General features: G+C 38.7%; 2 protein-coding genes across 4 annotated transcripts in view; both read left to right on the top strand.

Moving 5' to 3' along the window:
- The window catches only part of WBP1L (WW domain binding protein 1 like), a 71,190-nt gene that overhangs the window by 40,162 nt on the left and 7,490 nt on the right, over nucleotides 1–23,538 (top strand). For 2 of the 3 annotated variants that reach the window (XM_001378778.4, XM_007479089.3), the window contains exon 2: nucleotides 10,721–10,823. In XM_001378778.4, coding sequence (XP_001378815.2) covers nucleotides 10,721–10,823 — 103 coding nt within the window. Of the gene's footprint in view, nucleotides 1–3,373; nucleotides 3,441–5,830; nucleotides 5,872–10,720; nucleotides 10,824–23,538 lie in introns of those variants that run through there. The other variant, XM_056804628.1, reaches the window with a different exon arrangement.
- BORCS7 (BLOC-1 related complex subunit 7) overlaps nucleotides 10,723–23,538 on the top strand; it is a 67,984-nt gene continuing 55,168 nt past the window's right edge. Inside the window, exon 1 of the mRNA XM_001369150.4 lies at nucleotides 10,723–10,823. The gene's annotated coding sequence lies outside the window, so the exon portion shown is untranslated. The remainder of the gene's footprint in view (nucleotides 10,824–23,538) is intronic.

The raw sequence follows: 23,538 nt of genomic DNA, 5'->3' as shown, positions 1-23,538 counted from the left end.
GTTATTGTCTAATTCTGTAGTGTATTCTTTTAGTTGTTTGATTGGGATGTCCAACCCATTGTAAACTCCTTGAGGGCAAGGTCTCTCTCAACTGTATCTTTGTATCCCCAACACTTAGTTTAGTGTCTTGAATATAATAGATATTTAATAAATACATGTTGGTTGATTTTGGGGGGGTCTAATATTAAATCTGAAGAATAATAAGTATAGTTTTTTTCTATCATGATATAGTCTAGACATAAATAGTGAGTTTCCAGTTACTTAGGTCTTCCTTTATTCTGTATTGTATTATATTTTAGTTTTATTTGTTCTGTCTGGACTTTAAGATTCATGATAATCTCTGGATCCACCTGAAAATTGCCTGAATTGTTAATAGAATCAGAAGAGTCCTCAGAAGACATCTGGTTCAACCTGTAAGAATCCTCCCTTACATAGTATTCTTGATAGGTGGTTGATCATCCAGCCCCATGGGGACAAACCTATGGTATATGTGCCAGAGGGTGCACTCAGAGCCCCCTCTGTGGGCATGTGCCCCATTGGCCCAGAACAGAGTTCACCGGAGTTTGTTATTAGAAAGCCAGAGCAGGAGGCATCTGGGTAGCTCAGTAGATTGAGAACCAGGCCTAGAGATGGGAGATCCTAGGTTCAAATCTGACATCAGACACTACCTAGCTATATGACCCTGGGCAAGTTCCCTAACCCTTATCCCCCTTAAGACTTTTGAGAGGGGAGAAACCTACCACCTAAGGCAATCTAATCTACATTTATATCTCTAATTATTAGGAAAATACTTCTTTTATCAAGCTTAAATTTGTCTTCCTGATTACTCATTCTTCTAGGTCTGCCCTATAGAGTCAAAGTACACTTGATTCTTCTTCCTCATGATAATCTTTCAAGCTTAGCTTAGTTTGGAAGGTTGCTATTATGTCCCATTTTGTCTTCTCCAGGTTAACTTTCTCAGTTCTTCCAGCTGGTTTTGATATGACATAGTCTCCATTTCTCCTCATCATCTTTGTCCCATATTGGGATGCACTCTTTTTTTTTTAACCCTTACCTTCCATCTTGGAGTCAATACTGTATATTGGCTCCAAGGCAGAAGAGTGGTAAGGGCTAGGCAATGGGGGTCAAGTGACTTGCCCAGGGTCACACAGCTAGGAAGTAGCTGAGGCCAGATTTGAACCTAGGACCTCCCGTCTCTAGGCCTGACTCTCAATCCACTGAGCTACCCAGCTGCGGGATGCACTCTTAATATGCCAGAGTGTGACACTGGCATATGTAGTCCAGACACAAATTGGTTGTTGTGGAATTCTAGAACAATAAAGCCTGACAGAGTTTGATGAAAGAGAGACCAGGATCTACAATTCTCAGGGTCGTAGATTGAGATATAATCAACCTTGCAGATAATCTTGCTCTACCACCTCATTTAAAGAAAACCAAGGTCTAGAGAGGAAAACTCTCTTGCCCAAGATCACCTCTTTGTTCCCTGATTCCACATTCCACCATCTGTCTCCAAAGATCAGATAACCAGTTAATTATGGAACCAAGACTAGAATTAGGAACAAGAACACTTATATCCCACCTTCTAACTCAGGATGTTTTCCACTATTATGTACTACTTTTTTTGATCCATTTTTCTACTCAGGACTAGTCTTCAGGCTCTTGTTTCTCTTCTTCCCCAAGTTCTTTCACATTTAAGAGTCTTGTATCCTGAAACAATATCCCCCCCCCAACCTTTTTTCCCCATTCTCTTCATCTACCCAGATCTCCAGTAGCTTCTAATTTATTCAATACAATAAAAATTTTTTTAAGAAATCAATCTAGCATTTAAAACACTCCGTAGTCTTAGTACCAACCTTTCCAGTTTTATTTCTTGTCACCTCCTCTCTCCAGAACTCTTCATTCCAGTCAGACTGGCCTGATAGCTATTTACCATAAAGGACATTGCAGCTTTCATCTCTGTTCCTTGTTACAGATTTCCCCCATTCCATACTTCCTCTCCATCTTTCTTATACAGAATCCCTAACTTCTGCACAACCTGGGCACAACCTTCTACAAAAAGACTTTTCCTGATCTCCAAATTATTTTGTTGTTTAGTCGTTTTTCAGTTGTGTCTGATTCTTTGTGACCCCTTTTGGGGTTTTCTTGATAAAGATACTGAAATGGTTTGTCATTTCCTTCTCCAGCTTATTTTACAGGTGAGGAAACTGATGTAAATAGGATTAAGTGACTTGCCAATGTCACACAGCAAGTAAGTGTCTGAAGACAAATTTGAATTTAGGAAGTCTTCCTGACTCCAGGTCTAGCACTGTATATCCACAGTGCCACCTAACTTCCCACTTGTTAGCTGTCCCAGTTGTTAATACTCTAGTTTTGGAGCTAGAAGGAACCTTAAAGGTTAGGCTTCTCTAACTTTGGTAATTTTGTATTACTTTGTACCTTCTTTTTCATTTGTCATATTTCCACTGCATAATGTAAGCTGTTTGAGGAAAAACATGCTTCACTTGTGTCCTTATATTATATAGTGCCTTATATTGTGGGGCACTTGATAAATGTTTCTTGAGTTTTATTGAACTATGTGACAAAAGGGCCTGAGAAACCAAGGTGAGGGGTTATCTTAAAGGAAAATAGTTTTCCTTTTAGAAGTCCAGAGATATTTCCAAAGTGAATTGAAAACTACCATATGTGACTGTTAACAATTAATTTGGATTTTCTATTTCAATATATATTTTGAATTTTAAAGCTATGGAAAATTGGAGGCTGCCATTTTGCCGTAAGTATGTTTCTGTCTCTCTTTCTCTCTCTTTTAAATATCTCTTCTTGCTTCCTACCATCAGAGAAAAACAGAGATGTTTTTCTGAATGTTGCCTCTATTAATCTACCAGGCAGTTGAACTCTATTACATGATTCTATTTCCTTTCCTCCCTTCAAAAGAAAATCCTCACATCTCCAAGTTATTAGTTCAGAACTGTAGTCCTTTGTGTCAGGTGCTTTAGGCATAGTTGTTGTCAGCTGGAAGGATTTTCCAACCCAATGGTGCCAGCAAATTAAAATTGGTAGGTGTGGATCATAAACGGTGTCTCTGGCTATACATTGGTATTTTAAAGAGTTCTTGCTCTGGTGAAGTAGACCTTTATTCCATTCAGAATTGTAATTGTAAGACATGAAAATTGCTAAGGAAAATAGTATAAGTCCTTCAGTTTTTGCTACTACCAGACAAATGAAATAATTTGCATAGGTATAAATAACCAGGATGGTCATCCTTTTGTTTTTAATTTTAATTTTTTTAAAGAACAGAGATTTTATTTACTTTTTTATTCTAAATTCTCTTTCTTCTCTTTCTGCCTCCCTCATCCATTAAGAATGCAAGAAATCCAAACCTATTACAAGGATGTATCATCATGCAAAACAAATTTTGTCATTAGTCATGTTTAAAAAAAAAGGTAAGAAAAAGAAAAGGGGGGTGAAGCCCATCACCTTGCCGAATAGCATGCTTCATCAATAGCCTTTTGGAACTGTGGCAAGTCATCATGTTGATCAGAGTTATTAAATATTTCAAAGTTGATTATGTTTACAATATTGCTGTTGTGTAGATTGGCTCCTGATTCTGCTCACTTCACTTTGTATCAGTTGTAAACACTAAAATTAATCTCAATAATAAAAATAATATATTTTAGGAGATTTATTAAAGATCATTAGAAGTAAAGAAATAAGAAAGTAACAAATTAAAAAAAAAAGCCCACGTGCCCCACCCCTGTGCTTACCACCAACATCCTTGCCAGGAAGCCAAATAGCCGAGCAGGATGGCCCACTGAATTATTTATCCTCTGTCTACAGGAAGTACGTAGTGACAGGAAGTGTGGGCTCCCAGGAAATGTAGTTCTTTTTTAGGGTAACATTTTCAATTATATGCAGTTCATATTGATCTTTTTGGTTTTTCTGAACCCATTCTCTTTTATTGTTTCTTATAGTGCAGTAGTATTCCATCACATTTATGTACTATAGCTTGCTCAGCCATTTTCCAGTTGATGGGCATTCCTTTAGTTTCTAATTATTTGTCAGTTATCTTTCATTTAAAAAAAAATGGTTTCCAGTTCTGTGCCTTTTTTTTACCCAAGATAATTTTCCTTTTGTTCCTTGTTTAACAAAATGTATAACAGATTGACCATTTATTTGCTTTGGGCTACCAGCACAAATTCTTAATGAAATTATTAAAAATTACCTTTGTATTTATTGCTGATCTGAAAGACTTTAAAAAAAAGATAGTTGGAATTCATCTAGGCCTCTCATTTTATAGAATCTGAGAGAAGATAAATGATTTGTCCAAATCTTATAGAATCTGTCTGAATCCAGATCTTCTGCCTTCAAACCTAGCAGTTGTTCCTTTCTCTTATGTTGCCTTTATAATAAATTCCACAAGTCTTTAACATGTTTTGTGGTAATGGAATTTCATCAAATTGAATTAATTGCTCAAAACCACATTTCCATACTTATAACATCTAGAAAGTTGGAATTTAGTCTTTCTAGGTGAATAGTACATGAAAAGAAGAAGCTAGGTCTCATGTTCATACCATTTCTCCCATCTGCTGGATTTTTTTTTCTGCACATCTCATTGTCAGTTCAGCCAGCATTTATTACATATCTCCTTAGTGCAGAGCACTGTGCTGCACCTCAAGGAAGATGGAAAATTTAGAAAAGCCAAAGTTCCTATACTCATGGAACATATGGCCTAGTAGAAGATGTATTCTTAGATAGTTATGCTACAAAGTAGTACATGAGAAATATAAGCAAAGTGCTGTCTGAAGGGAGGTGTGGGAAAAGATAGGGTTAGAGTTTGAGTTGGTGGTTGGATGCCTATATGGACAAGTCAGGACAGTTAAAGGATAATTGTTCCTTAATGTGAAGGTCAAGTAACTTCCAAATCTTGATATCCAGCCCTCCAATCTTGTCCCTCCACCTGGAAATTCCATTAATAGCTCATCATCATTATCCTCCTTACCTTCTCCCCCCAGAGAATCCCAAATCTTCATGTACTCTAAATATTTCTTACTGCTGATGGGAATATCACCATCTTCCAGCTCTCTCAGTTTCAAACCTCTATAATCTCATTGATTTTTTTCCCCTCATTCGTATTCCCATTTCTGGTCAACTGCAAGTGCTTTTGATTCTGACCCCATAGTGTTTCCCACATTCTTCCCCTTCTTTCCATTCATACCACTACCCTGGTTTAGGGCTTTATCACAAATCACTCCCCCTTGTCAATTTGTCCTATGTATAACTGACAAAAATAATTTTCTTAAGGCACAAACCTGACCATGTCAGTCCCCTGTTCAAAAGCCCTCAGTGATTGTCTCTCTGTTGTCTTTAAGATGAAATATAAGTTCAGCCCAGTATTCAAGACCCTTTACAATTTGCCTCTGATCTTTTTAGCCTTCATTTCACACATAAGGAGCTGCATGCTGTAAGTAAGTAGATGAAGAGCTGGCCTTAGAGTCAAACCTGGGCTCTAGTTCTGTCTCTGGCTGGATGACTGTAGACAAATCACTGAAACTCTCAATGCTTTAGGCAACTCTCTAAGACTGTAGGTTACAAAGGAGCGGCAGACTTGCATTGGTAGAAATAATTTTTCATTCTGGAGTTTGGGGGTAGGAGTGGTTCTTCTATCAAAGGGATCCCATATGTCCAGTCTCTTTCCCCATTCCTATTATTCAGTCTGTGTTTAAGCCAAATTGGACTAAACTCTATCCATACTTCCAAAAAGTAACACAAGCTGTTCTCCATGGCTGAAAGACATACTTCTTTACTACCTCTGTGTTCCTTGTATTCCTTCAAGATTCAGGGGCCTATTCTTGGAGATCTTCCTTCAAAATCCTAGTGAGTAATGTTTTTTCTATTCTCAGTTTATGTTATAATTGTCTATGTACATGTATCCTTCCAGTAAGATCCTTTGTGGCAGTTCCTTTTTTTTTCCCCCCTTTATCTTCTGCATCTGGCTGGCATGGATGCCTTAGATATAGTGTATGTACATGTTAGTGAAATTGAATTGTTTCAGGTTGGATCTGCCCTACCACTTTCAATACAGATTGTACACCAAAAAGTTACTTCATTAAAGACGAGGTAGGAAGCGTAGTTCTGTTTGGGTATAGTAAATTCATTATAACTAGATCAACCCAAGTAATTTACTATTACTATGGCATATATATTGTTTTATTTAAATGACACATGTATTATTTCATTTAAGAGATGCCTGCTTTGAAGTGGTATCCATTTTGTAATGGAATAATGTCTCTATGTGTTGCTTGCTGTTGTTGACGATTAAATGTGCCTGCTTGCCACATGTTAGATGTCCCTTTTACCTCTATAATGATATGATAAACTCTTCTTTTTGGCTTATAAATCCCTTTGCAACCTGGATTCAATCTGTCTTTTGAGTTGCATTATACATCAAAAAGCAATTTTGTTACTACTTTATTAAATTTAATATGTGTAAAAAAGTTTCATATGCAGAAGGTTAGAAATAAACTAGAAATTTAGTTTCATATATGGTCAGTTCTACTGTAACTTGACATGTATTCCCCAAAAGCACCACAAAATTATGTAATAAAAACCACTGGGATTATGAGGGGGAAATGAGATTAGGGACCCAATGCTCAAACATTTTGTCAATGACACATTAAAAAAAAAGATAGGCCCTTAAGAAAAGAGACCAAGGTGGAAAGTGTATGTAGGGGGTGGTATTTGCCAACCCTCTTCTGCCCAAAACTTTTGCTACATAAGAAAACATACAACAAATACAGTATTTTATCTAGGAAAAGAACTGAAGTTTACTTGTGGAAGTGGGCATTGGAAAGGTTGCTGATTGTGAATTATTGTCAAGTAGCAGAGGAAATCATGCAAAAAGAAAAGGAAGTTTGCATTATGTTTAACATGTTCCCTAACTTATCAGTTGCTTTGGAACACATTTGTGTATTCAAAACAAGCCTTATAGCAACGTTGTTTGTTATGTCTTCTTTTTTGTTCTTTGTATATTGAAATATTTGTTTTTAAGTTTTCAAAAAGAAAGTTTAAGAAACAAAAGGAAGTAGTTTAAAGGGCAATTAACAAAACATTTCCTTTTTATTAAGCTACATTCTCTTCTCCCATTCCTACTTTGTCTTTCTCCTACTACTCCCTATGCTAAGAACAGTTTACAATCCCATAGGGTTTACCAAATAGGAGCCTGTATGTTCCAGTTGGAGTTGAGGTGCTGTTTGGATGGCTGTTGGGTTTATCAGAAGGTCAGCCTTGGATTTTTGACCACTGTTGGCTCTTGATTGTCCTTGTTTCCTTTAGATGGTCCATTAATTGGTAATACAAATATGGAACATAGAGATATGTGGGTGAGGTTCCCACTAGCATAGAAAAGGAAGACTAAAGGGACTATTAACAATGTCTTTATTGGAAACTCATTAATCACAATTTGAGAGCATTTTGCCAAATTATACCATTGTGGTGACCAGCTTGAATAAGAAAAGATATAGTCCTTCTTTACTGTCTTTCTTTTTGGACTTGGGTGCCCTATAGACTTCAGGAAGAAAGGTGGGGAAAAGTCATTGAAATAGACCATGTGTCCATTTGGCACTTCAGGGATTTTTGGAGATGGGGGTATGTGTGATCACTATAGGAAACTGGGAGGCTAGCTAGCCTTTTGCTCCACTGGAAAGTTTTGAAAAGTTAGATTTGAGGCTTCTGATGATTTTGATGCTGATCATTCTGAGAAGGGAGAGGTAAGGCAGAGAAAAATCAGATCCTGCTGTCTTAGGAGAGAAAGGGAGGGTGAAAGGAGCCACTGACAACATTTAGGAAGATGCATTTTTTGAGACTTCAAGTTTGTTCTGGTTCATGCTTGTTTGCACATACTCAAAAACAGTTGGCCTGCCTGTATCTTTGCTTATGAGATTTTCCTGGGGAAGCAGTGTCATAGGATTCTTTCATGTATCACAGGATGTGACCTCTATTAGAATCTGTGCGGCCACTTTGAACTGGACTCTTAGGAACTGATGCCAGAAGGATGGCATTTGTAGAGGATGCTAGGCTTAAAGGGAATGTTAATGCTCCCGTGAAACCTGAAATTAGAGTTTGTGTGTCCTAGCAAAACCAGCAAGCTTGGATTTACTTTCCCTAAATATAACAGGAGAGTGACTCAGCCTTAAAGGAGGCATCTCATGGAAGAGCTTCAGATTTTTACACTTGGGGCTGTGTGGAGAGAAAAGAATTCTCAGGGTGGGATTCCATTAGAGAAGGAAAATCTGTTTAGGAGTTCAGAATAACATCTCAAGGACATTTTGTTATTGTCATAGGCCCAGTGGGTTAAGATATCTCTTATTTCAAAGAAAGCAAGCCATTAGACTATCCTATCTCCTTATCTCCTCTGACCTTTAGAAGTCAGAAGAGCCACTCCTAAGGACATAGCTACCTCTTCATAACCTCCCCCCTAGCCTGGTGAAAGCCTGTGATGAAGCCCATGCTGTGATGGGGCTCCTGCGCCTAGATTGTAAGTTTGGCCCCCAGACCATGGGATATTGAACAGAGTGGGTGGGGGTTTGCATTAGGAATCTATAAAATGCTTATATCTGTACCCATTGCTTTGGGCATCGCCATTGGGGCATGACCCTTCTCATGAGATTTAAACCTTGCTTCTGTTCACCAAACAGTCTCTATTTCTTTAAGCCATATTGTCTCATTCAGGGCCAACTCGTGGCAAAAGTTCTAGGTTACCTTTGGTAGCCCTTGAATTTATAGGTAACAGTGGGTCTGCTAGTTGTCATTATGTTTCTGACCCTTGATTTCCTCATCTGTAAAATGAGAAGATTGACTATATGACTTTTCTTTCCAGCTTTAAGTCTATGGAGTTATACTAGATCTAAAAATTTCTGGCTGACCCTCAAGTTTTAATTCTTCTCATCTCATATTTGGGGTTTTAAGATTTTGAGATTAGTACTTCTACTTTGATGTATTCTCTCTCAGTCCACCTGTGCCTCCCACTCCCTCTTTATGTTTTATCTTAGCCCAATTTCTCTGGATAGAAATCTAGTGGAAGTGACTATTTCTGTTGCTTATATGTGCTGTTGATGGTTGTTTGTATTTGGGAATGACAAAATATTCCAGTCATGTTTGCATTATTTCTAGAATAAGAGAGAGACAGACAAATATATTGTCATGGGGTGGGGATAGAACAATGAATTTGAAATCTGGAGCCCTAGGTTTGGATCCCATTGGAAACAGTTAGGTGTTGTGTGATCCTGGGTAAGAAACTTAAACTCTAAATGTCATTATCCTCCTAAATAAAATGGGGTTAATAATAATTCGCTATCTACTTCACAGGGTTGTTGTGAGGAATGTGCTTTGAAATGCTATACAAATGCTAGGAAGTGGTGGTCATGGTTACTATTTTGATTACTTTCCTTGTCATAGTTTACAAATGCTTCCCTCCTCCACCCCTACCCTTTTCTCAAGCACATCTATCCTTGGATATGTGAGAGATCCGAAATTCCCAAGGGTTGTCCTGGATCAGCAAAGGGGTGGGGATCCACAAGCAGTAGAGTTGTTTTTCAGTCCTGAGTATGAGGCTTGTTTTCTAGTCCTTCTCATTTAATTTCAGAGAGAGCAGAGTTATTACCTGCACCATAGCCCTGAGCCCTGAAAACAGTAATTCAAAAAATAGTTTGTTTATACCATTGGCCAAGTGGAAAAGTATAACAGAATAAAATAAGGACTGGGAACTGAGGAGCCCACCATGTGACTGAAGTTTCCATTGGCAGTCTTCTGTCTGGATGGTGTGCTATGTGCAAGGTCAGCTTGGGAAGGAGTCGGAAACCCAGTGCTGTCATTTTGTTTTCCCTTTGGAGGAGGGCTATTTTCTTTAGGATTAGTGAAGTAGGCAAAGCCGGAGGTATTAGATGACTCTGTGGAATGCATCATGCTTAAAACACTTTGCAGTCAAGATTAGTTTAAGAAAGCTCTTGCATCCTAATGGGGGTGTGATTTTTTTTTTCTCTCTCCCTCCACCCACTAGTGCATTGAAATGGAATATGGCAGCTGTTGGACCTGCTGCTTAGCAACCTTTCCTCCACAACAGTCCCAGACAAGGGATGTACATGAATCCTGGGACCAATATAGACTTAAGGGGTATTTTGATGAGAAAAGTTCAAATTGGAATTGGGCCAGGCCCTTAAGTGTGAAGAGTTTCAGTGGCAGCAGGGTTTTTGTCCTTTTTGGAAACAGATTGTAGTGTAATCTGCAATATAACCTAAGTGATCAAGTTTGAATACATAGTGTTCTTCCTGTCTGACTAGAATCCTGGAATAAACACTACAATGAATATTCCAAGAAATTTCACAGGGGGAAAGAAAATTTTATTTTAAACGCTGCTGCTAATTAAATTACTATGCCACCATTCTGTTCAATAATGAAAAAATGCAGAGATTCTTACTTGTGCCCAAGTTAATTAAATCATCTCCCATCCCCCCAAATGTTACTTTTTACAAAAATGTTTTGTGTCCTGGGTTTCCTACCTTAGTAAGCCATATCTGTGCTTCTTTTTCTATAACTGCAGCACATCTGGAATGATCTACATGTTGGGATAAGAGAAGGGTTGTGGTGCTGTATAACCTGGAAGATTTGGATGAGAAGAGAAACTTATTAAAAGTTGTAATGTAATGCATTGAAATCTTTTTGATCTTAGGATAAGGAAACCTGTGTGGGGATCAACAACCAGAGCTACATATGTGATACAGGACACTGCTGTGGACAGTCTCAGTGCTGCAACTACTACTATGAACTCTGGTGTAAGTTCATGCCTTTGGGGTATTTGGTTTCTTGTAGTCCATGTAGACTGGCTGTGATGTTGTGGGGGCTGGCGACTCTTTCTAGATTATCTTGATGAGTGGGGAAGCAGATTGTGTGTGTGGTCCCTGTGGGATGTTCCATGCAGTTTGGGGGATGTCTTTAGGCTTTATAGATAGAGGCTCATAGAATCCCTTGCCACCTTGAGAACATGCCATGACTATTTCTGACAATGTGATCAGAAACCTGAGGGAGAAGAGGAGGCCTGCCTTAGGATACTGTGCTTTTCCTTGGAATCCTACTTTGATATCTTGATGGCTTGTGCTGCACAGACCAGTGGCCTAACTGGGAACTGCTGCTAGTTACGGATATAATCTGAAGTCCTAAGCTTCCTAGCCTTATAGGGGGCTAGAAGGTGGTCATATTTTAATGACTTCTGTTCTCAAGAATGGAACTACTGACAGGTACAGAAGACTATGGAAGGGCCCCAAGGTAGGATTTCCTCCTTGGGATTACCCTCTCTGCATCCACAAGTGCTCAGCTTCACCTTCTTTCACTGAGTAAGGGAGGTACCTGTATTTGTCTCTGTCTGTCTCTCTGTCTCTGTCTCTCTCTCAGCTGCAGATAAGGAGTCCCAAAGTTTTTGTGGGTTATACTTCTAAGATTTCCCTACCTAACTTGAGAAGTAGAAATAGGGTCTTTTGAACATGTTAGAGCAAGATCTGATAATGCTGTTTTGACTGATTAGCAAGATAGGAAATGTATTCTACGGTTCACTAAATTTATCTGTCATAAGAGTTGAGGTGGAAAGAGCTTACTAACTTGAACACCTTGGTTGCAATCTTCAGATGTTGAGGCCCTTTTAAATAGATATGGCTAACAGGTAAGAGTATATTAACACTTTGGTATTCATATCTAAAATCTTAAGTAGTGGCTAGTAGAGATCTTTCTTCTATCAAAGAGGGAAGATCAGTATAGATTTATTATATTGAGAAAAATGCTGAACATGGAGTTGAGAGACCTGGTTTGGAATTCCATTTCTGACACTTAATTGCTGTGTGACTGTAGGCAAATTGCTTAACTCCTCTGGGATTCATTTTCCTCATATAAAATGGGGTAACAGTAGTACTTAGCTAGTAGTGTTGCTTTAAAGATCTAATGAGATATGTAAGAGAGCTGCTTTGCAAAGCAAAGATTTGTATAAATTAAAGATTTATATAAATATTATCTATTGTACATCTGTGATCTCCAACCCTTCTGGAGTTGTGGCATCATTTTGGCTAGTAGAGTAGAAAGAGTAAATATGGGGCTGGGAGTCAGAAGAAACTTGTTTCTGGTCCCACTGCTACTTGATTTCACTTTGCTGGTTTTATTTTTAATTAAAATTAGTTAGCATTCATTTGGTCTTGAGAATTTAAAGCTGCACTTGATTGCTACCAACCTAAGATTGGGAATTATTTGTTAAAATATACACTTGGTGTGGTTCTAGTTAAGACTTCCCTTACTAGGACCATCTGGGAGGTTGTATTTCCTATGAGGCAGTAGAAAGAAGAGAAATTTGCTTGACCCTTGGGGTGGATTTGGATTGCATCAGTGTTTTATTTATCACTTACCTAATTTTAAAGGCCAATGATTAAGGGTGACTAGCCTGAAATTCTACCCCTGCTTGTCTCTGAACTCTACTATTGCCTGACCTGGAAACATTATATAGGTTCTGTAGAACATTCCTTTGAAGGGTGAGTAATTTCACCCTCTCATCATCTGAAACAGAGAGGCCTGTGAAAAACCCAGCTCATTTTGAAGCTAGTAGATCACCTGGCTGCACCGACAGTCCTCAGGTGGCTGTGTGTGCCATGTCTGGGTCTGCCCTTTCCTTTTTTCTTTTGCTCCAGAGACTTCATATCAAGGAGATTGCTATCACTCACCCAGGCATCTCATAGTTTTATTGATGCAGTTGATGCCATTATTTCCTCCTTTAGTCTTTGAGGAGGTGACTTTTCTCTTCAAGGCTAATCCTTCTACATGTTCCTTGAGCCCCCATTCATCTCCATGCTCTAATTTTTAATCTCTTCCTCTCTATCTGCTGGTTCTCTTCACTGCTGCCTAAAGACACTCCAAGATCTTCCCTATCCTCACAGATCTTGGTTGATCTGATCATAACTGCTTATCAGTTCTCCTATATCCTTTCTCTCTTGCTTAAGGAGCTTCATCACTCAACCAGAAATTTCTCTTTCTAGAGTTGCCAGTGATCTCTTAATCACCAAATTTAGTGACCTTTTTTTAATCCTTATCCTTCTTGTTTTGTCTGCATCACTACTGACTGCCCTTTCTTCCTGGATGTTCCCTTTAGGTTTCTGTGATTATGCTTTTTTGGTTTACCTCCTATCAGATTGCCACCTTCTTTTCCTTCCCCTTTGCTGGATATTTATCCATGTCGCACCTTTGAATTGTGATGCATGCCCAGGCTTTTCTTTTTTTTCTCTTTACATTCTCTTATTAGTGACCTTATTAGCTCCTATGGTCCCAGTTATATCAGTGGTGATGACCAAGAGATCTTTATATCCATCCAAAGTCTTGTCTCCTGTTAGACGTTTTGATTTGGTTATTCCATAGGTATCTCTGATTCAACATGTCCAGAACAACTTGTTATCTTTCCCCTTTAATTCATGCCTGTTGCAGACTTCCTTTTTACAAGTCAAAGGCATTCTGATCTTCCCAGTCTCTTAGGCTCACAATTTCAGTGTTGTCCTCAGCTTCTCATTCTCACCAATCATATCAGTGGACAAATCTTGTCACTCTATCTCTACAATATTTCTCATGTACCTTCCCTTCTTTCCATTCATGTAATAAGCACTCTAGTTCAGACCCTCATCCCCTTTACCATTCTAGAGCAGTAATTTTCTAATGGGTCTCCCTGCTTTGGGCCTTTATCAACTTCATTCTATTCTTTAAGCAGCTTCCAGTAGTTCTCCTAAAGTAAATCTTATCATATTCACCTGCTCTAATCAATTACTTTTAGTAGTTCCTTGTTACCTTCAGGATCAAATGTATAGACCATCTCTCTGTTGGTTTGTGCAGCCCTTCGCATTGTAACCTCTTCTCACATTTCTAATCTTCTTACATATTTTACACCTCTCTGCATGCTCTTGCTCTGGTTTCACCGACTTTCTTGCTGTTGGTCACACATGACCCTCTACTTCCTGGCAGCATAACTTTGCATTGGTATTCCCAATGCTTCCAGGCCCCCCTCCCATCACCTACAACTTCTACCTTTTCTGCCTGACTTCCTCAAGATTCAGTTGAAATACTTTCGCCTTTCTCAGTCCTTCCCACTACTTGAACCTTCCCTTTGAGATTACCTTCCATTTATAATATGTCTTATAAGTGCACAGTTATTTGTGTATAAATACTATTATAGGTAAAGTTAAGATAACTGGAAGATAGGAGCAAACACACTGTAGGGGAGTTCTTTTAGGACAGGGACTGCATTTTGTCTTTATATTACCAACTCTTAGTACAGTGCCTAGTTCATACTGACTTCCTAATAAATGCTGTTGGCTGGCTGAAAGACATTCTATAGGAGGATCTTTATATCTATCCAAAGTCTTGTCTCCTGAGCTTTGGTTATGTACCATCAACTGTCTGTTAGACATTTTGATTTGTTTATTCCATAAATATCTCTGATTCAACTTGTCCAGAACAACTTGTCATCTTTTATTGGTTTGACCTCTTATCCTTTCCCCTACTGCTCTCTCACCTAAGTGATTTTCTACCTATCATGTATGTGCTTCCACTGCTGGTCCTGATACGAATGTGAATAAGGGGTAGACATATATATTCAAATTTGCACTATTCAAAGGCATAATCATGTTAAATATAGATATTAGTTTTAGTTCTATAGAAAAGTGTGTAGCAAATTTTAATATATTTATTTATAATATAATTTAATAAAAATCTTTTCTGAGGATTCATTATTTGGACTAATTAAGACTTGCCTACTAGTTGTCTCTCTTATTAACATGTAAGCTGTTTGAGGGCAAGGACAGGTTTTCTTTTTTCTTTGTATTCTTTGCCCTGATTAAAGTGTTTATTTTGCCACTTGATTGTTGATCATGCCTTTTGTCTAGATGTCCCATTCATGGGCCTATTCCTTCTGTGTTGAACCAACCCTAGTGACAAAGGAAAACGATAAAGCAAAAACTTTGAATATAGTATATTCTGGCCTGTGGCCTCTCCTGATTTTGTGTGAAAAAGCAAGAGTTATCTTTTATTATCTCTTCTTTTGGATGTTCAGTGGTTTTTCCATTACTTAGAGTTCAGAGAGCATCATATATTTCCATGTTTTCTCCTTTCCCTTCAGTTATTAAAACAAAGAGATTCTTTGCATTGCCTCTTTGGGTTATCAGCAAATGCCTGAGCTATGGATGAATGAATATCAGGACATCCTATAAACAGATAACGTGAAATCAGTACTCACTATGAAAAAGTGTTTTTTGGTGGTACAAGCTGTGTTGAGTCCTTAAGGGTTCCTGGGAGATTAGTTGTTACATTTTTCAGGGTTGAAATAGTACTGAAAAATTAATTAATGTTTCTATCGTTCTGGACTTCCACAATGTAGATGAAGTAATTCCAGATACTAGAATTTAAATAGAAATTTTAAGTTTTGCTCCAGATTAGACCACATAAGGAATGGGAGAAACATCATGTGAGCAGGGGGAGAAGTAGAAACATTCTGTCCAGGGAGATTAATTACAGGTAATGAGGTATGTTCATCCTGGCTATTGTTGTGGGTTTGCTTTTTGGATGAGTGAAACTGTAGACCACTTGCCCAGATAACTATGTCTCCTATCCCTTCCTACCACTTGGAAACAATCCTCTAGACTGTTTTGGATGGATTGTTTGTCTGCACCTACACAGTGCTTTGCACACAAAAGCATTATTCCCTACTTCCTCCTTTCTCTTTTTTTCCCTCTCTGTGGGTTGAAGAGGGGATGGTTTGAAAGGCCAGTTATTGGAAATGGATCTTAGTAGCCTGTGGGAGTGGTTCCTTCAGACAAGACCTCTCCCTCTTATTTTCCTTTCCCCTACAGTTGGTGGGAAATCAAGCCTGGCATTTCCAGAAGAGTCTGGTAATTAATAAAGTTTGCAACTGGACTATCAGAAGCCAAAAGGGGAAAGTGTACCCCAGGAGAAACCCTACTAATCTTACAAATAGGAAACAGAAAAGTAGGAAACAATTATTATTTTGAAAAGAGTAGAGGGCATATGGACTGGCAAACATAATGTATAAAGTAGTTGGACAAACTGTATTTAAATATTTAAAATAGACCCCTTTCTGGGTTCAGTTCCTTTTTCTCTGACCCTTATAAAATAGAGACCTTCCTTCCGCTTGCTTTGCTTTTTGGGAATCTGTGGTAGCAAGGCCTGAAAGGAGCAAATGAAGCTGATGTTTCTTTTCAGATGGACAAGACCCTCTGGGGGCTTTGGCTGCTAAGTAGGCCGAGGGGGTCCCATGTGCCCAGAATTCAGCTATCAGAGCCCAGTAGATAGGGAATGTGGCAAGAGAGAGTCACAGAAGTGAGACAGCCAGCCGTCTGGCATTTTATTTTCAGTTCTGGTAGATTTAAGTTTGGCAGCTTTTCTTGGCATATCATCTCCATGCATGCAGCCAGTGGTACTCTGACCTTCCTTTGATATTCCTTAGCAGTTAGTATATGCTGTTTAATTGCTAACTGTCCTATTTCCCCAACTAGTTTGTAATGTTGAGGGCCAGGACCAAGTCTTACTTGTCTTTGCATCCCCCCCCCTCCCCCAAAAGGAGCATGGTGCAGAATTCTAGGTCATCAGGGAGCCAGGAAGACCTGAATTCAAGTCATTCCTGTACTTTACCAGGGTTTGTGACCCTAGGCAAGTCTTTGAGCCTCTCTCTGCCCTAGGCAACTCTGAGTTTATAAATGGATTCTGAGACCATATTTGAATCCAGGTCCTCAACTCCTGGTCTGGTACTCAATCTCCTGTGCCACCTAGCTGCCCCAAAATAGCTTATCTTTTACAGGAAGTAGCAGGGATAATTTGTAACTCATTCTGAAACTCTGGCAGTGACCAAGATTCCAAAAGCCAGTTTCTTCTGCTGGAAATGGTCATCAGATTCCTGGTATTTCACTTCCTCACAGTGAATCTTCCAGTATTTTTCCTCTAATGTTTTTGGCCTCTCTCCTGATGGAGAAAAGCTATACATGAGGATCCCCACCCCAGGAAAAGAACAGTGAATTTTGAATTGAGCCCCTAGTTCTCACATCAACCCTTTCTGTCCTTTGCCATTTTTGAACCTACTTTCACCAGTACCTTCTAGATTTTCATTGAAATGGAGAAAGAGGTAAGGATTTTTTCCATTCTGATGATGGTGGGGGAGGGGATAGGGAAGATTTAGCCAGGAAATCCTTAGAAGAGTTCCTTTTAGAGTATATTTCTAACCCTGCTTAACTGCTATTAAATACTGGAGGACTGTAAGCCCCAAAAGTCTTGCTACTACCTATCTTCCCCTATCCATATTAACTGGGAACTGTTAACTCCCTTCCTACCTTAACCCTGTCCCCATCACCTCCTTCCCCCACAATGATCTGGACTTGGTTAATAACTTCTTGTATTTCTCTTGCTCTCTTATTCTCCCTGTTGACACAAGCAAAGGAGGTATCATCAGGCCTGTAGATATCTCTAGATCTGATTCTAATAAAGCAGTTTTGGGCAATGTTGGGTGGGATTCCCTTGTATCTTTGGTTGGGATGGCACATATTTTCTTATGCCCAGTCTTACACAGAGGAGGCAATCAAGACCCAGGAAGAGGAAGTAACTGATAAACATTTGTTAAGTGCAGATAAAAGCTTCTTGGAAGACACACATGGATTGGCTTTTGGCTTTTAAGTTATTTAATTTCAGAACCAAATTCTGTTACTTTGGGCAAAACACTTAACCTCTCTCTGTCTGTTTCTTCATCTGCAAAATGAGGGAATTGAACTAGATGACTTCCAGACATCCCTTCTAGGTCTAAATCTGTGTTCTTATGATCCAGTAATTCTAATCAGTGGTGAACTAGATAGGAACTTTGAGTAATCACAGATAAATTCCTCTTTGTAGATGACTTTACCCGTATTTGCATTTTCATGTGATAGTTGGGGGGGTTGGTCAGAGGGAGAATATTTCTAGATAATTTTTCAAAGATTACAATTAAGCTTAGTGTTATTGAATTCATTTAATGGCAATAGTTCCATTTCCCTATTATATTTATCATCAGTTTGTCTTAAGAATGTTTACCCCAAAATTAGAGATAACAATAATATACCATTCTGTATCCTCCATTACAGATATTCTTTAATTGGTTTTCTGAGAGGCATAGAAAGAAATGGGAAGTTGCTCTAGATCTAATTCTTTGTCAAGGTTGTGTTAGAGCTTTGGGTTAAAAAAAAAAATTAAAAGGGGGCAGCTAGGCACCTTAATGGTTAGAGCACCAGACCTGGAACTGGGAGGACTTGGGTTCAAATTTGACCTGACACTTTCGAGCCGTGTAACCTTGGGCCAGTCATTTAATCCTAGTTGCCTAGCCCTTGCTGTTCTCCTGTCTTAGAATTGATACTAATACAGAAGGTAAGGCTTTTAAAAAAATAAAAAAATTAAAACATTCTATTACTTCTTGATCTGTTCTCATGTCTACTGGCAAATTGTCTAATGATTTAAGTGAAGTAATCAAACCTCTAATAGTCTGAACTTCCCAAGAACTGACCTTTTACAGGGAAAGAGTATGTGGAGTTTTGAGGTGCCTTGCCCAGTCTGCATTGTCAGGAAATCCTTCTGAAGTTCTGTTGGTAAAACTATTTCTGCTGAGTGACTGAGAACTTTTGCATATCCCTGTGCCTTCGCCATATGCCAGATATCAGTCCCTGAGGCTATCAAGGAGATATACTTTGGCTTAATACAAGAGAATTTCCCACAAGTAGAACAGTGACATTTTCCCAAGCTTATAATGAACTCTGAGGTGCATGACTTGGTCCTTACATTGGATTATGCTTTTAAAAACATTTTTCCATTTTCCCAAAGATGACAAGATTCCCCACAATGAGGTCACAGCTTCTAAAGCAGTCCCCAAAGAATGCAGTCTCTGGGTTTTTTTGTTGTGTGGTGTTTTTTTTTGTTTAGTTTTAGTTTTCTTTTTTAAACTCTCCTTTTTTCCTTGTTTGTGAAATCTTGCTGGAGAACAGAATTTCATGAGAAGTTTGCACAACTCCACAAGGATTAGTCCAGACATTTCTCCTTCAAGAAGACAGTGATGCCAGTTTTACTTGGATGGGTGGCTTTAGTTAGTCTTGTGTGGGTAATAGCAGAATGAGTTCTGCCCCACTTCCCACATATTTCTAGTTAAGTAAAACCTGTTCATTAGTGCCCAGTCATGCCACTAGATTGGCTTTACTTCTAGCTCAGTTTTCCCTTCAAGTGTCTGAGAAAAATTTTTGGTTGGCTTAACTCACCCTTGCAAATAGACATCTGCTTACTCGCCCTAGGCAAGCCATGATTTATATTAGGTAATTGGAGAAGAATGTTGGCTTCTCATGTTTTACTATTAGTGCTACCTCCTAGGAAGAAGACAGATCAATTCAAAATAATTCCTGTAGGGATATGACAAATACAAATATGCAGAATTTATCACTGAAAAAAAATCTCAATTGTGTTTCTTCATCAAGAACTTCAGCTAAATGTAAAACTTTTTCACACCTTGGTTAGAAAGAGAACAAAACAAAAAATGGGGAAAATAAGTTATAAGTTGATTTGCTAAACAGCAATGACTTTTTACATATCTTACACATTTCCATCTCTGTGTAGAATCTCTACCCAGATGCTCTGCTGTACTTCAACTTTGTCATGTCCAAACCTGAATTCATCTTCCTTGATTAAGCTGTTCTTCCCCTGTGGTGCTCTCATCATCTCATGTACTCTACCTTCTAGCCACACTAGACTACCCAGTGTTCTTCTTTTTCAATTCTGCCCTCCCTTTTATCTCCATGCCTTTAATCAAACAAAACTAAAAACACCTGTCAGTTTCAGTGTCTTCTTTCACAAAGGGCTAACTCATGTGTCACATCTGTGTAGCCTTTTCTCCTGATCCCACTAATAATGTTAAAAAAAAAAGAGTGAGAGAGAGAGAGAGAGAGAGAGAGAGAGAGAGAGAGAGAGAGAGAGAGAGAGAGAGAGAGAGAGAGAGAGAGAGAGAGAGAGAATATAGTTGTCTTGAAGTACTTGGAGGTTTATCACATGGAAGAGTGTGATTTTTTTTTTATTTGAAAAAAAAAGATTTTTGATTTGTTGTCCTTGGTTCTATGGGGCTGAACTAGGAGTGGCAGTAGAATTTTCAGAGCGAAATATAAGCTTCATAATAAAGAAAAATATCCTAATACCTGTAGCTGTCCAAAAGTTGAGTGGCTTGCCTCAATAGATCTCTTCATGGAAAGGTTGAATGAATTCTTGTTAGGGATGTTGTCGAAGGTTCTCTTGGTTAGAGCTAGATGACTCTTGAGGCACCTTTCAACTCAGAGATTCTCTGATTTGTGAGATCAGGGGCACCTTGTTTGTGTCCTGGATCCTCCTTTGGCAGTCCATCAATGTTGATGGACCCTTTCTCAGAAAAAAATCCTTTTAAATATGTAACACAAAATACAAAGGATTACAAAGGAAAGCCTTTTATATTGAAATAGTTATCAAAGTACAGTTGGCGGTAGTGGGGCTAGGTGGCTCAGTGGACAGAAAGAAGGCCAGGGCTGGAGATAGGAAGGTCCTGGGTTTAAATATGGCTTCAGACACTTCCTAGTTATGTGACTCTGGACAAGTCACTTAATCTTAGTTGCCCAGCCCTTTTTGCTATTTTGCCTTGGATCCAATTCTAAGACAGAAGGTGAGGTTTTAAAAAAATACAGGGAGGAAAGGAATCAAGTTCACAGATTCCAGGTTAAGAACCTTGCCTTATGACAATCATAAGTTCTATAGCAATGTGACTTATTTCCCTGTCTGACCCCACTGGTTGCAGCTTAGAGACCTGGTAGGAGAGAGTCAGGGAGGTGTTATTGCAGGATTCTTCAGAGTTCTTTCTAGTAATGATAGATGATGTTATTCCTTTTCATTCACTGAGTCAGCTAGATGGTACAGTGGATAAAACACTGGGTTTGAAGTTAGGAAGACCCAAGTTCAAATTCCACTTCAGACATTTACTAGTTTTACTTTATTGAACAAATTACTTCACCTCTGTTTCCTTAACTATAAAATGAGGATAACCTTGCAGCTTTATTTTAAGAATCAAGTGAGATAATATTTGAAAAGTGATTAGCACAGTATCTGGCACATAGTAGGTACGATATAAATGCTCATTTCCTCCTCTCCTCTCATAATTACAGGTAGTATTTCTTTGATTCTCCATGCATTGTGCTCTTTGGATAGAGAACAATATTTTAAAAAATATATTTTTGGAGGCAGCTGGATAGCTCAGTGGATTGAGAGCCAGGCCTAGAAATGGGAGGTCCTGGGTTCTAATCTGACCTCAAACACTTCTTAGCTATGTGACCCTGGGCAAGTCATTTCACCCCCATTGCCTAGCCCTTACCACTCTTCTGCCTTGGAACCAATATACAGTTTTGATTCCAAGACAGAAGGTGAGAGTTTTTTTTACATTAAAAAAAAACGTAAAAAAATCAAACAAATGACTTAGATCAGGGTTTCTGAACCTGGGGTCCACTAATTTATTTTGTTAATATTTTGATAACCATATTTTAATATAATTGGTTTCCTTTGTAGTCCTCTGAATTTTATGTCTTTTCAAACATTGTTCTGAAAAAAGGACCAGACTGCTAAAGAAAGGTCCATGGCATAAGAATCTCTTAAGGGGCATCTGGGTGGCTCAGTGGATTGAGAGCCAGGCCTAGAGACAGGAGGTCCTTAGTTCAGATCTGGCCTCAGACACTTCCTAGCTGTGTGACCCTGGGCAAGTCACTTAACCCTCATTGCCTATCCCTTACTGATCTTCTGCCTTGTAACCAATACATAGTATTGACTCCCAAGACGGAAGGTAAAGGTTTATAAAAAAAGTTTTTAAAAGTTTTTATTCACAAATTTAAAAACCACCAACAAAGACAAATTTAAAACAAAGGACAAAATCTTTCATAAAAATCTCAGTATTTAACAAAATAGAACCAACTGTATTAACAGAATGCCATTTGGTGTCTCTTTCTAAGCCCATTTGAAGCCTTTTTTTTTTTAAACCCTGACCTTCTACCTTAGAATCAATACTTGTATTGATTCTAAGGCAGAAGAGTGGTAAGGGCTAGGCAATGGGGGTCAAGTGACTTGCCCAGGGTTACACAGCTAGGAAGTGTCTGAGGCCAGATTTGAACCTATGACCTTCAGTCTCTAGGCCTGGCTCTCAATCCACTGAGATACCCTGCTGCCTCCTGAAGTCTTTTATATACATAGTTACAGTCAGTTCTGGTCTTCACAAGTCCTTTTGGCCATACAATAAAAGTCCTTCCATATTTCTTTGTTTTTTATATTTAATTTTTATGGCACCATTATATTCTGTTACATTAATATGCCAGCATCTCTCCAGCCATTCTCTAGTCATTAGACATGGGGGTTGTTTTCAGTTTGGTTTGGGGGGTGGGGGGGTTGTTTTGTTTTGCAATTACAATAAATAGGATAAATAAATAATAGAACTTGTGTGACCTTTAGAGTCACTTGACTTCTGGGCTTTATGTGTAAAATGAGGAGATTGGACTGGGTGGCCTCTGGTGTCAACTCCAGACCGATAATTCTTCCGATACTCTTGTGAACTAGGAATATGTTGTTGCTGTTAGGCTCTTTCTATTACATTTTAAAGTTAAAAGTTCTAGGAATTCTGTCCAAAGTATGATCCATTTTGTGACCCACATATATTCCTTTCCAAAATCCTCATCATGCCACTTTACAATTCCACTAACAATTGCCAACCCTTATTTTTTTTTTGGTAGTGGAAGCACTATTTTTGCCACTTTAATAGACATAAGAGGATCTCTTAAGGTTTTCTTAAGCATATTTCTCTGATTATTGGGTAATTTGAGCATGTGATTATTAATTATCTTTATTTTTTCTTTCCAAAATTGTGGTTGCCCTTTGATCTCTAGGGATTACTCTTTAGGGTTATTGTAGCTAACCTCTTGCATAACTCAAAAGGTAGATCCTAATTAAATTATTTCACATTCATGTAACACTTTCCACAACAACCCTGGGTGCAAACTAAGCTTATCTCCATCTGACAGAGGAGGAGACTGAGGCTGAGAGAAGTTACATGGCTGCTGAATGAGTAAAGTTCAGCACTGGAATTGGAATCCAGACCTTTTGACTCCATGCCAGCTCTCACATAGTGCTGAGGAGGGCAGAGACTCCAAACTGAGATAGTATCCCTAGACTTACCTTTTCAATGTAAAGGAGAGGAGGCCTACTGTCCACCTCTCCCACCTCTGATGATACCAGGCAGAGAAAGTTTGATCATATACTGACACCTGCTGACAATGAAAGTTCTCAGACAGATTCCTTCACCAGGGCTCACAGTTGCTACTTACTCATTGCTGCCATCTTTGTGTTTACAGATGGTTAACTTCAGAAAGAGGCTTGAGGAAGAGATCTGGTAGAAGCTCCTCCCTAAAGAAC

The sequence above is a fragment of the Monodelphis domestica genome, chromosome 1 (genome assembly GCF_027887165.1).
Source record: "Monodelphis domestica isolate mMonDom1 chromosome 1, mMonDom1.pri, whole genome shotgun sequence".
Classification (NCBI taxonomy): domain Eukaryota; kingdom Metazoa; phylum Chordata; class Mammalia; order Didelphimorphia; family Didelphidae; genus Monodelphis; species Monodelphis domestica.
Note: the sequence above shows the minus strand (reverse complement) of the source record. Positions and strands in the feature narration are given on the sequence as shown.